We start from the raw sequence: 13835 nt of genomic DNA, 5'->3' as shown, positions 1-13835 counted from the left end.
ACATGGATATTGATGAAAGACAATAAAATATAAAATGCCAAATTGTAATTCGTATCGCCACTTTCCAAAATTACAACCACACGTAAACCACAGTATCCTTCCTGTTATTTGGGGAATGTGAACTGTCAAGAAATAAGCTTTAGAAGAAGAAAAAAAACAACCACCAACACCAAACAATAGTTTTACCTCCAAGAAGGGAAAAAAAAAAAAGGCAGCACTGAGTATTTTTTGTGGGCCCAAAATCCACTGTTCTTTTCTGGTTTAGCAAAGACACCAAACTATGCAACATACTTTTACCCAGCACTACCTACCAAAAAAATAAGTGGGACCTACTGTGTTCACAGAAAACAACCACCTAACTGTGTGGGTTGCACAGCACTTTCACTGTTTAGATGGTAGAAAAAAACGCTGTAATTGTTTATGACATATATCAAAACCTGCTCAGCCTGAAGTAAACGGCTGAAGTCCTGCTTGTTTTAATGGTTCTGGTTTGGGCTCATTAATTAACATTGGGAGTTCTCTTCCACAAGGAATCATATAAACAGATTTTCTGCTTTAAAACTTTCATTCTCACAACAAAATGGATTGGATTTTTATTGTGTTTTGTTTTCCTAGAAAGAAGAAGTGAGACTCATGCTATTTTATACAACTATTTCCTCTCTTGTTTCACAAAAACCCAGACCATGATCCAGAAGACACCCTTGTGAAGGCCACGGAGGCCTGCAAAAGAACCCCTGAGGCTGTGGAGCTGTTTCACCAGACCTTGTATCAGGGCCTTAGTACTAATCACCTGGCTGCATGTTCCCAGCAGTTTGCAAGACTTTTTTCTCCTTCCCTCCTCTCTTGAATTTTGCAGAAGCCCTTCTCCTGCAGGTTCTGCTCCCCTCCAGCCTGGTGCAGCTACAGAGGGTGCAAAGGGTTCCTGGCCACAGATGCAGGTCATGCTACGGAGCCATGGAGCTGTGAAGCAGTTATGCCTGATTCTCTGGAGCTGGCGAGCAGAGCCCAGGAGGGGCTGGCTCCCGCTGCACCACACAGATGTAGGAAGCAATCACTGCTGTCTAAGCACAGAAGCAGCTTCCTTTTCCCACGGTGGTGAGAGGAAACCAGAGATCTGAACTGTCACTCGCAGACTCGCTCATTGTTATGGGCTTGGACAAAGGCATATTTATAATTCTTGCTGTGACATTGTTTTATCTGTTTAACCGTGAGCTAGAACTTCACTAGCCTAATATTCAGCAATGTCAAATAAGACCAGTGGGAAAATACTCAGGATAACAAAGACTTGCAGAGTCTGTTGTATTGGTCCAGAAAAGGGCAGGGGAGAGATGAGAGAAAACCTGAAAAATTTACCAAGATTTCAGAGGATGGTATTCTGCCCGAAGAACTGCACATTTCCACCAGGAAGAACTTCACCTGATGAAACGACAGTTTTGAATGCAACTAAGAAGAGACTGAGATTAAAAAAAATAGAGAATGAGGGAAAAAAGATCTTATGAAGTAGATGCTCTTTTACAACTGCTGCTGGGTGCTCTCACAGCCTGGCAGGGACAAGGATGCGCTTGGAAGCATTCCTGGGGCAGGCTGCAAGGAGAATGGCAACAGAAAAGCCAGGGTACAGTAGCTGCAAGCTCCCTTCGGTATCGCCCTAACGTGCACTAAGGTCTTGCAGCAGGGCACAGCCATCTTGCCCTAGGGCGAGGGAGCTTTGAATGACACAGGCCCTTCCTGGGCACTGGGACTGCCCTTTATGCTATGTCTGCACTAGAGCAAGACACAGAAGAGAGCAGTAAGGCCGATACACATCTCGGGTGTTTCCTGATGGTGGCCGTACTGATGCACATGCAAACACAGCGATGTCGCTTGCAAATTCAAGACTGTATGTAAATGAAATAGAACATGTCATTGTTAGAAGCATTTCATTGGAACAATGCATGGGTGTGTGTTTTTTTTTAAATTATCAGGCATACAAAGAATTGTTTTCAGGCTTCCAAGAGAATATTGCAATCAGTGGAAAATAACATGAACAAGGCATGAAGAAAACAAAAGTGAACTATCAAACAATAGCTTTAGACCCATTTATTTTTAGAAAAAGTGATTTTTTAGGCACTTTAAAAGGATTTCTCAGGATGGTTTCACTGTTATCCAAGAGTTTTTCAGCGCTGACGCCACACAACTGTTATCATTGCTAGGACTCAGGGGACTGTTCTTTTTGACAGGGCCTTTCATGAAGTCAACAGATCAGTTTAAAATAAGCCATAAATTATACTTGGCTGCCTATCAGCTTGGCCAGAGTGTTCTTTCAGTGCTGTCATAAGTGTTGGGGAAAGAGAATAACTACATGGCCCAATGGTTAGTTTTCAGGGCATATTCTGTCCCCGATTTAAAAACAAAGCATCCCCATAGCACTGACTCTGAAGCATAAACATATGCTAAAACAGTAATCAAGATGTTCACAGGCTTTCCTACAAATAAGTACACCCATTCTGAATCCTAAGTAGTACCCAAATAAATAATGGATTTGATGCAAGTCCCCACCATGAATGCCTCCCATTCATTAATACGAGGGAACTGTCAGCAGGATCATCTCCCATATCTCACCTCCTGTACCAGGAGGTCGAGAGAGAGGTGGTTTCCGATAGCTAGGATCCAAGCCTTATATAGCTCTCTGGATTATTATTAACATCATGAACTGCAGCCAGAATGAACTGAAAAGACAATACTGTCTACTCACAGTCTGCTGAGTTAGCAGCTAAAGCTTCAGCCAATGCAGCCAAACAAGTAATCACACGCAGACGCTGTTACCATTGGAAGCATTCAGTTACTTATTTTACATAGATTTTCCCATCAGGGTTAAATCTGGGGTGTCACACAGAGTCATTAATATGCCCCCCTGTAGGTCCCCTAGGAGTTAAAGGTCAGAACAGCGAGAGAGGCTGTGGAAAGATTGTAATTATAGGAAAGTGGGCACGTGATACACAGAAAGAGAAACGGCGAGTCCTCCGGGGATTTCAGAAGCACTCTGGCTCCCGAAGTACCTTTCTTCAGCACAGACACGTTTCCTTTGTATGCCTTCCCTCAGCCTACCATCATCACTCACACCTCGCCTGAACTGACTGCTGGTTTCTGCTCCTTTTCCAGGGCTCAGCTTCATCTTGGGAAAACGGATTCCACAAAAGAGGGTCAGACAAACACCAAGCTGTGACAAAAGCGGGTAAGTGGCATCATAGCCAAAGTCTCTCAGACTCAAATGGAGAAAAGATTGACTGAAACCCTGGGCAAGTCCTTTGTGGTGGAAAGTCAATTCCTTTCTGTTCTTTCTGATTGGCAGGAAAAGCACTATCCACAGCAATCGACAACCAGTCTGGTCTGTCCTGCCAAGATCTCAGACTGATAAAGCCTCCTTGGCACCGTGCAACAGAAGCTGCTCTCACTCTCACGATACTACTTTAAGGAAATGGTAAATTGAATTTCCTGCCTCAGAGGGAATTTGTTTCCCCTTTAGCCCAGTTAAATAATCCGTGCCAGACATTACTTTCGGCCTTTAGACTCATAAAAGCCTGTCTGAAGGCTACTATGGCTTCATTCTTCTTTGTCTCCCAATCAGAGAAAATAGCAGCAACTGTCCATCATTTGAAAACAACAAGTATTTGCAAGTATGAGTTACTGTTTTCAGCCCTGGATATTTCTAACTCTACCCTGTTCTTATGCAATCTACTGCAAGACAAGCCATATTCTACAATGAACTCACCATAGTCTTTGACATCATCCTATATAAAGACAAATTTTGTGGCAGCTTTGCTTACCTTTCAACAATAGACTTTTAATTAATTTAACGACAACAAAAAAAATTGCACTGCTTTAGGGCAGTCCCTGGAAAGATTTATTTTGATATTGAACTTTTTTTCTTGTATACTGGCCCCACATTTCCTGTTGAGGATAGTAAATGGTCTCCTATGGGTAACACAGAATTGTATTACAAAAAGATGCAAGTCTCAAGCCTGGAAGCGTAAGCAGGTGGGCACGGGACAGGCAAGCTTTTGGTGGTCAAGGAGAAGAAGGAAGTTGCATGTTGCAGGATAGACACACAACTGAAATATTTAGTATCTAGAAGGATTAGCAGTGAAACAGTTAATAGACATTTTATGTTTCATAATGCATATCTCACTGTGATAATGAACTACCAGCAATGTTCGTAGCAGTCACTGTCTTGTTTTAGAGATAACACTGCTTAGTCTGTGGAAACTTTATCTCCATTTTGGGGGTGGAGGTGAGAGAAACTTTCATGCTAGCTCCGAGAAACGCCTCCACTTTGAATAAAGACTTAAATCGTACACTGAAGGCCCTTTACAGCTTGCCCAAACTTCCTTGGCTTGCTCATTGCAACACAAAATGAGAAATTTGCTGCAGGGTGTTTATCAGTTTGAAACATCACTTACTTGTTCATTAAATCCAACAATGGACTTAGTCAGAAGCAGCGATAGGTTGAGTTGTGTCAGAACTATCTTCTTGTCCTTCGCAGAGGGGTATGTCATTGCCACAGACCTGCAGGGCTTCATTCCTGAGAGCTACCTGCGCCTTCTCACACTCACGACAGGCGGCTGGGAGCAGTGCTCACAGCATCTCCAACACTCTCCTCCTACTCCTACATTCCTCCTCCCTCCCCCCCCCCTTTAATCATTCCCTAAATGAGCTAGTTGACAGTACAAGGCCAGGTTGGCTTTCAGAAGCCACCTCTTCCTTTTTGTTCTCTAATTTCTCCCAGACAATTAGACCTGAGAGTATTTATCCAATCAACACAACACTTCCAGCAGAAAGCTAACATAAACGCCCCTTGAGAACAAATGAAATCACCTGATGAAGCCTTGGTGAACTTGCACTCCCTTTGCCATGGCAGGGGCAGAAAGACAGGAAGCAGCGTGACCATGCCTGTTGCTGGTTGTCCATGAACACCATGCCAGCCATTCTCCTAAAAGAGAAAAGTAGTGACTACAAAATACAAGAGTTACTTGCTGGTTTACAATGACTATTTCAGTGGCAAAACAGCCACACATGCAAATTGTCCCCAACTGTTCTGAGTGGTGGCAGTGGCGGCACCAGAATGACACCAAGCCTTACCAATGTGACACCTCAACATTACTCCTCTTCCCAAAGGACACACCATGCTCCAAGCCAGGACAGCTGGTGGGAACAGGGGCATGGTTGGACCTGTGTTTGTCCCCTGCCTTTCTTGTGATTCTCCTCCAAGGCTGTCCCTGTAACAAGGCAGCTGCTGCCTGACAATTTGGAAACATTTTAATCTGTAAAGAACACCCCTTCAGATCAAAAAATGGGCCCGTGTCTCTGTGTGGCCTAGCTGCCTCTCACAGGTCTACAAGGAAAAACAAAACCCATCTGTTTCCTCTGTTTTTCCACACCAGAGAACTGAAAACCTTTGATCTGCAAGTGAGGTACAGGCTCCACAGGTCATCTCCAGAATGAAGTGGGCTGACCAACCACTGGCCTGGGGAGCACAGTCTACACCACAAAACCTCTTCCTCTGCTTGTGATTCATGATTAGAAGTACACAGCAAATAAATAAGCAGGGGGAACAAGTTGGCAGAGAGAGATAACGGAAATATTCCCCTTCATTTCTAAAGAAAAGTGTTATTTTTATACTTTTCTTTGCAGAGTTCAGTAAAACCCATGAATAAGCAGGGGATCCCCTCTCCAGCATTTTTTTTTTTTTCAGTTTCACCTTTGTATACATTTGCTTTTAGCCATCTCAACAACTTTGGAGAGGTTATGTTCAGCACAAGCATAAATGGCCCCCTGCACCTCTCCCCCATGAGCTGCTGGAGCTTGCAGCTCTCCAGAGAAAGGTGGAGGGGGACACAAAGAGAGAGCAGACAGGATCAGACACCTGAACCGAGCGCTGAACAGAAACAGGAAGGAAAGCTGCGGGCAGGAGAGAGGGCAGCCTGGAGGGAAAAAAGAGGAAGAGTTCTGGGGAGGGTTAAGCAATTCAGAATTTACATTTGTGGTTTTAAGAAAAAAGGCAATACTTAAACTCAGACCTCTGATATCTACCAAACCTCTCTGTGGATTAGCATTTTGCCTAGAGGCAACTATTTGCAGGGTAATAGAGGTGCTGCTGGGTACTGGCCCCACCAGCCCTACAAGGAAAGGAGAACAGCAGCGGGAGGAACCCCCCAAGGCGTGGAGAAGAGGGGGGAACCCCCAGCCCTGGCCTGTCCGTGCAGAGCTGCTGGTCTGCCTGCCCAGTGGTGCTACCACCAACCATGCAGGCAGGCATGCGGGGGGCTTTGCTGCTCTGCCATCAGGGACTAAAAGTCAGCAACAGCAAACGTCTCCAGCCTTCCAGACCTTCCAAGATACAGGCACGCTGCTGCTATGTGCTGCCAGCAAGGGCTGAAATCTGCATCTGCAGCAGTGGATGGAGGCTGGAGGAAGAAGCACGTCCCCACAGAGACAAGCTCCCCCCCAGCTCCCTCTGGCCACTGATCAATCCCTACACCTCAGCATCCCACTAATGCCTGTCTCCCCCAGGCAGACCTGTCCCTCTTTTCCTTCCTCTGCTGGGGTGCACCCAACACCCCCTCCCCAGGCACTTGTGCTACTCCCTCTCACGGGTTTTGTGACCACCCTTACCCTCAGCCCTGATGGCTTCTTCTGGGTGCAGTGTCTGATCTGCAGCTGCCCTGCCCAGGGACATGTTCCCCAAGTGAGGCACGGGTTCAAAGGCCACACATTGCCTTTAGCCACCCCATCGTGCAGAAGAACCAAGCACCTGCAAGCCCTCCCAGCTGCTTTCCTCGTGCCCATGAGCTGCATCAGGGCTCCCCTCTGCCCAACCAGCCAAGGAGCTACCAGACACGAAGCCTCCCTTCAGCTGTGCCTGACTTTGGATAACCAAGTGCAGAGCCAGAGCTGCACAGCTCTGCTCCTCCTCCCCATCCTCTGGGGACCCAGGCCCGGGTCTCCCCTTGGGAGGCAGGGACACAGCAAGCAGACCATAGGGTAGCAGCAACAGGCTGTGTGTGATGGAGAACCCATGCCGCCAGCTGTGCAGTGTTCAGAGGCAAGAGAAAAAGGTCCGAAAGTTTCTCTCTATCTAGCCCTTGGCTCCCTGAAGCTAATCCTCAGTTTTGGAAGGAAGCAGCAATTCCCATGTTTCTCTCAACTCAGCCAAAAGCTGTAAAGCAGACTTCTCCTGCCCTCTGCTAGTGTCCAGACCTCCCCTATGTGTTTTGTCGATGAAATCTCTCACCCCAATTCAGAAGATAATGATGTTTGCTAAACATGCTCTGCCTCGCTACCAGAAGAGCCCCTGACCTTGTCCCGTCTTCTTGCTGTTTGGCAAATCCTTATCAGCGCTCGCAGTGACCTCCAGCCAGCTGCGCGGGAGCCTTCGGAGCCAAACATGTGCACAAATAATTTCGGGGGCAGCTGCTGCTACCGGGCTATCTCCTCCCGCGGCTTCTGCAGGTGTGAGCAGTTGACGCATGCTGCTGCTTACGGCCCCTGGCACACCGAGAAGCCTCTCCCTGCAGCTGCTGCCCACTCGAGGCACCTCAACAACAGGCCCTTCATGCTGGCACCAGCCCGCGCTGCCAAAGGCACTGCGCCCGGGAGCCACAGCCTGAAACAACCAGGCCCATGGATGGCCGGCCCGCCACCTTGAGCACGGAAGGTCACAAGCTAATCGCTGTTCCAAAATTAAGCAGAACAGAGGCTGCCTTGTGTGTATCCAAACACAGTGCCCCGTCTCTCCAACGCCTCTGGCCTCCTGCTGCTGTAGCCTGAGGTGGTTTTTTGTTTTCTGATTTATTTTTTTTTTTTTTGCTCCAGCATGTAGAGGTCCAAGCCTGGCCAGAGTTCATTCAAGCCTGATGAGCAGCAGCAACCTGTGTCTGAAAAATGAGGCTGTTGTGGCTGGAGACCATCATGAAAGCCCGAGCAAGGCTGAGACCAGATATGTGCTCCGCTTACTCCAGCTGTTGCTCAGAGCAAATCCTTGCTTTGCTTTGGACTGTCAGGAGTTAGGCTTATCCGTGCTGGAATTGCTTCTCTGATGTTTCTCCGTGCTGCAGTTGCACGGTGGGCCTGCAGGTCTGGCTGGAGCCACAAGAGACAGCCATGAAGGATGGGCCAGCTTCCTTGCTTCAGTTCTGCTCCCTGCATCAGCCTGCTGCTGGCAGGCATTTTCTGCCATGGTTTCGTTAGGATGCTGCATACCTACAGCCTGCTAGACAGCTCCCTGGAAGCTGAAGTGATCACGCAACTATGACGATCCTCAGCATTTACAGCAAACCTTTCATCAGAGGATCTCAAAGCAGCTTGCCAGCGGGAGTGGGCACAACCTCATGCTGTGCCTGGGAGATAAGCAAAGGATGGAAGAGGCTGACTGCTTCAAAGCAAACAGCAGCTCTATGGGATGAAGGCTGCATCACGTCAGCTGTGTGCAGCTGTGATGGAAACCACAAGGCTCAGATAAAGCTTCAGGGAGAGGGAAGCACGCCGAGACCTGAATGAGGACATGGAAGGAGTGCGTACAGCAGGCTGCTGCATGCCACCCAACGGCAACTGGAGCTCCCCCCTCAGTACCAAGGCAACTCAAAAAACGATTGAGTTAAGATGAGAAAAAGCGAGGAAAGAGGCCTAGGGAAAAAAACATAACTGAATGTAACAATAACAACAAAAATAAACCCAGACAAAAGGGAGATAAACAGGCATACTGTTGTACTGTCCAGCACACAGCTAGCTGTGGAGCAACCTCAGAGAGACTGGTACCAAACTGCACTGCTGTCCCAGGAACAGAAGAGCTCGAGACGAGCAGGACAGCATCGGGCATTCCTCCTGCAGCTGAAGGGCCGCCACTGGTCATCAGAAGACAAGCAGAGATGGGAAGCTTTAAAGCGGTGCCAGAAAAAACAAGCTACAGCCAGGGTCGAGGAACATGGGATCAGGCTCTGAGTTGTCAGCAGTTGTGGTGTATACATCTCTGAAAACAGACGCGATGCCAGGAAAATCCAACTCCCAGCATGAAAAAAATAACTTCAGAATGATAACGAGAGAAACTGAAGCAACTGCGACTGTGAATTAGCGATTACATAAAAGCTTTTATCTTAAAGTTATGTTAGGCCAAATTCTGAAGTCATTTCTTCAGCCAGAATGCTCCCTTGAGATTGTGTGATTTGGCCACAAAGTACTACATCTGAGGGGGGAAAGAAAACACACAGAAGATCTTTCTAAGCGAGCCAACTACTGCACAACAGCAACAGCCTTGACTTCGCATCAAGTGCTTCTTCAAGAGGTGGCAAACAGCATCGGCAGGTTCGCGGCCCCAGCGCAATGCTGCTCACTGCCAGCTCCTCTCCGCTGCCTGGCCTGAGAGGATGGAGCGCACAAACAGCCCCTGCCTGTTCCTGTGAACAACACGCTGCCAACCTGCAACTTCTCAAGGGGTGTCAAGCACAATGTGAGAAAATAATGGGTATTTTGAGCGGGAGACATGCCCTTCCTGGGCATGACAAACTGCTCTCGGAGCCGTTCGTAAAGCAAGGGAATGTGCTCAAATACCTGCCACAAAGTATGAAGCTGGAATGCTTGCCAGCCAAAAATGCTGGAAATAGCTCTTAAAAGTCATGCAAACACTCAAGAGTTTCTGAAAGGAGAAATAGCTGGAAATAGTTTTAGATAAAAGAGCCTTTCATGCCAGCTGGCAAAAGTAAACCAGATGGATGAGATAGATGGATAGACAGGGCTTAAAGCCACTTTTGTCTCAGCAGCGGGCTGGGTTTACGCATGCTGTGTCTGAAGGCAGCGCATCGCATCACCCGACCCTGGCTGTTAACTTTATGAAATCACACCAGGACACACCACGGCGCTCAGCAGCAGCTCCCAGCCCTGCCAGACCCCTGGCAGCACACGGGGGTGACCAGGATGGCTCCGCACACGCAGGGTGGTACTTTGCCCGACAGAGCTTTTCCCCTTTAGTTCAGCAGTCCCACCTCCACTGAAGCTCAGGGAGGTCTGTTGCACTGTGGGTAGCTTTGCAAACATTGAGGGAAAAATATTTGTTTTCCATAGCGAAATAGTAGTGCAGCAATTTCAGACAAGTGAGAAATGAAGGATTCTGAAGAAAACAAGTGAGCAATGACATGCAAAGACACTGCAGGAACCTGGAAACATTAAAATAAATACCACAAGCAGGAAAAGGAGTAGTTTAACTTTGTTAGTTGGTTTTTTTTTTTTTTCCTCCCTCTGTATCAGGACTGCATCCCTAGAGATTTCATGTCAAAATGGAATTCTGTACTGAATATTAAATATTCATCAAGAAATTCACAGTTGAAAGCAATCTGCAATGATGGATAAAAAACGAATCACCTCTGCACCACTTCTATTCTTGTTTCTTCCATGTCTTGGGGATTAATTCTGAAGGACTTCAGCATTGACCTGTTTCTGCTTTTCCCATCCTGTCCAGGAAGACTCTGAGTTACTGAGGAAGTGGCAGGATTGCACCACCAGAATTACAACAGCAGTGCCCTGACGTATACAACACCCATGGAAACGGGCACGACCAAAGCTTCTGGTCCCCAGCGCATCCCCCTGCCACACAGCAGCTGGGCAACGCGGCTCGTGCTGAAGGAGCTGCTTCAGCAGGAATGTCAGCTTCTTTGTTGTTGGCTTCCGTAAACATTTTAATGTGAAAAAAGTACTCCTTGGCCTAAATCATAATATCACCTTCTAGATGTTATGTAAAAAAGCTTCCATTACCCTCAGTCTTTGAAAGACAGGCAAAACTGCCTGCTCTGTGCAAATCACTTAGCCAAAACCAGGTCAGAGAACACCCGACTTCTGTCCATCTCATGGAAGCAGCTGCAGGAAGAAATTGCCATATCCACCTCGTTTTCCTGCAGGCGTCACCTTTGATGACTCACGGCATCCAACAAAGGGTACAACGAACACGTGGCAACCCACTGCAACTCCAGAGCTGCATCAAACCCTGCATGCCAGCGCTCCTTATCAGTGTGCACACAGACACTCAGTTTTGCTTTCCAGAGCCAGTCTATCCAAAGACAAGTGGGTTGGCCCCAAATCTTTCCCAGGACAGAGCAGAGGTGCACACTGGGGTCAGGTGCAAGCACAGCCAGATCTTCAGGACGGGAACCTGGTGGTCACTAGCACGAGGCACGGCCACGCAGGGCTCCGTGCTTGTTTTCAGCCTTCCCCCTTCTCCCCAGGAACCTGTGAAGCACAGCTACAAGGTGGGCAAAACCCACTGACTGCTGCCATTTCTGAAGGGCAGGGTTTCACACGGGGATGATGGTTAATATCTGACAGCCAAAGAAAACCTGGATTTCACATCACATGTTGAGCAAATTTGATGGAGAGATCACAAACACATAAGCACATATTCTGCTATTCCACACTGACCTTTTCTTTAAGGTTAAAAATGCACTTAAAGCTTTTTTTTTTTTTTTTTGTAGTTTTGACCTCAGCAAGTGGTAGTTGCTCAACTGTCAGCAGCAGTGTTCCAAGTTCCAATGACTTACTGCAAACTTCATGCTACTTGATATTTTTGACAGCTCTGTAGGCTCATGATTAAATTGGTATTTCAGCTTTTGTCAGCAAAAGTTTCTAAACTTCACTTTATTTTAAGAAAGGAAAATAAACCCTAAAAATGCATATGTTGGGAGCCAGCCAAAAGCAGTGGCATATAACAGTTCCTTGGCCCCTGTGCTCAGTAAAGTGATGCACGTGTGTTGGACTTCAGAAACCAAAGTAAACAGTATGATAACGCGGATGGCTGGCTGCTGAACGAGGCTCTAACCATAGAACTCACCTCACTACAACACCAGTCGTATTGAGCGCTTGCCCACTGACAGGGGTATCTGAGAGCCCATTTATGAGCTCCTCGGAAAGCAAACAGGACTACCATTCACTGTTAACAGGTCCAGTCTTCAGCGCTGTGCCCAGAAACTCTCAGCTTCCCATAGACTGCAGAAGACATGAGGCTCTAACAGTAAGCCTTTAGAGAATAAACACCTTTCACTAGGAGTTCTGCAAAATGCCTTGATACTGCCCCAGCAATGTGCGTGGAACATATGCCACAAGGCTTTCAGGCTGATCTCTTTCAAATTTTTGCATAAGACTAAATATTTCCTCATTTGCAAGGTGTGGCTGGGCAAGAGAAATGGTTAAGTTTCTTTAATTAATTCTGGCGCTATTTGTATCTGTATTTTAATAGTTTCAGGTGCATTAGTTATTAGGGATATGTGCTTGAAGGCATGAGCAGTGAAAGTTCTCAACCTCTCTTCCCTGGCAGGTTTAAAGCCTCATTTCTTGAAATCCATGCAAGGCCCTTTCCCACAGATGCCACAGAGCACAACTGTTTGGATCACCAAAACACAAAAACCACAAACCCAGGGGACACACACACACACACAAAAAAAAAAAGCCTTGCAAATAAAACAAATAAGCCAAGGAGGGGGAAAACAGCCTCAGTCACCCCTCCTACCTGGATAATTCTCCCTCCAAGCAATGGCCAGCACAGCACTGACCCTTCCATGAGCGGAGCTGCTGTGGCATCCTGCAGAGAGACCTTGCTGCAACCGAGATGCCACAGCAGGCAGAGCGGGACGGGCTGTGCCCTGAGATAAGATTGTCTGCCAGTGCTTTGTTGGAGGCAGCCGTGCAGATGCCGGAGGGAAAACAAGCTGTAAAGATGGTAAACGGAGAAGGGAAAGAAACACCCTGAGGGAAGCGATGCTGGCATGGGAGACTGGCGGTTCCTTGTTGGGGAAGGGCAAGGGGACACACAGCACTCCTCGTTTCGGTTCAGTGTAAGCCTGTCCTGCACAGCCCAGCCTTGAGAGTCCCAGGAGGAGCTGTGGGGTCAGTGCGGTCCTGCTGGCATTCAGCCAGCTGATGATAAACTCTAATAAGCCAGAGGAGAATCCGAGAGGAGATCCCCTGCAGCTTCCTGCTGCAGCTCAACCACCTTTGCTTAGCACATACAGAAGCGAAGCCAGAGCATTGTCCTCGCCCGGGTAAGCCACCCTCCCTGGCGCCCGCACTGAGGGCAGTAGGGCTAGGCAGGGCCACCCTGCCCTGGGGACACAGGAGGGCAGGGTGTTCCAGCAAAGGCAATGGCTGCTCCTCTGCACCCTGAGGCCCCAGGAAGAGACTTGCGCCGAATGCTTTGGTTTGTTTAATCTGCCATACAGAAACAAAATCCAGAGAGGTTCAAAGCTCTGGTGTTTACTCTATCAGGCTTATTTCTGGGCTAAATAAACCATCAAATCTAAGTCTCCACTGAAAACATCAAAACATGCTAGTTGAAGCTGATGAATAGTTAGTGTTTGGCAGAGACAAAGCACGAATCCATAATTATTAGAAGATGAGTCACCTGGAGAAACTAGAGCAGTAGCCAACAAAAAATCCCCTTTGAATAACTTAATGAGAACGAAGCTGCCCAGAGCCACACCAGCATCGGCGACAAGAGCATGCCAGCCCTGGGGCAGGCAGCACCACCCCAGCTTTGGGAAGGACACCTCAGCCCTCTGTGGCCATGTCCCACTGAGGACCGCGTGCCTACATCACCCAGAGCCCGGTCTGGACACCAGCATCCTCTGCCATCCGCATTCCCTCCGTGACTCACAAGACTGGAACAAGCCAGACTTTTGCAGACAACAAAAAAGATAAAAATCATATTGCTTGGGGGAGTGCCAAGCTATTATTTCATCCAATTAGAGTCTCAAGCTGCTAAAAGTTAAAAGGATTTCCTCTGGAAAGAGAACATTCTCCAGCCAGAAAGTCTCCAGAAAGGT

The 13835-nt window shown here is 47.6% G+C and overlaps 2 protein-coding genes across 2 annotated transcripts in view; both read right to left on the bottom strand.

The window, feature by feature from the left end:
• BMPR2 (bone morphogenetic protein receptor type 2) overlaps positions 1 to 13835 on the bottom strand; it is a 133013-nt gene that overhangs the window by 113793 nt on the left and 5385 nt on the right. The window contains exon 2 of the mRNA XM_082764066.1: positions 4855 to 4969. Coding sequence (XP_082620192.1) covers positions 4855 to 4927 — 73 coding nt within the window. The 5' untranslated portion in view covers positions 4928 to 4969. The remainder of the gene's footprint in view (positions 1 to 4854; positions 4970 to 13835) is intronic.
• The window catches only part of NOP58 (NOP58 ribonucleoprotein), a 37796-nt gene continuing 28828 nt past the window's right edge, over positions 4868 to 13835 (bottom strand). The window contains exon 16 of the mRNA XM_082764071.1: positions 4868 to 4969. The gene's annotated coding sequence lies outside the window, so the exon portion shown is untranslated. The remainder of the gene's footprint in view (positions 4970 to 13835) is intronic.

This window comes from Aythya marila, assembly GCF_965140915.1.
Source record: "Aythya marila genome assembly, chromosome: 6".
NCBI lineage: Eukaryota > Metazoa > Chordata > Aves > Anseriformes > Anatidae > Aythya > Aythya marila.
The sequence above is the reverse complement of the archived record's forward strand: the minus strand, read 5'-3'. Positions and strand labels throughout refer to the sequence as shown.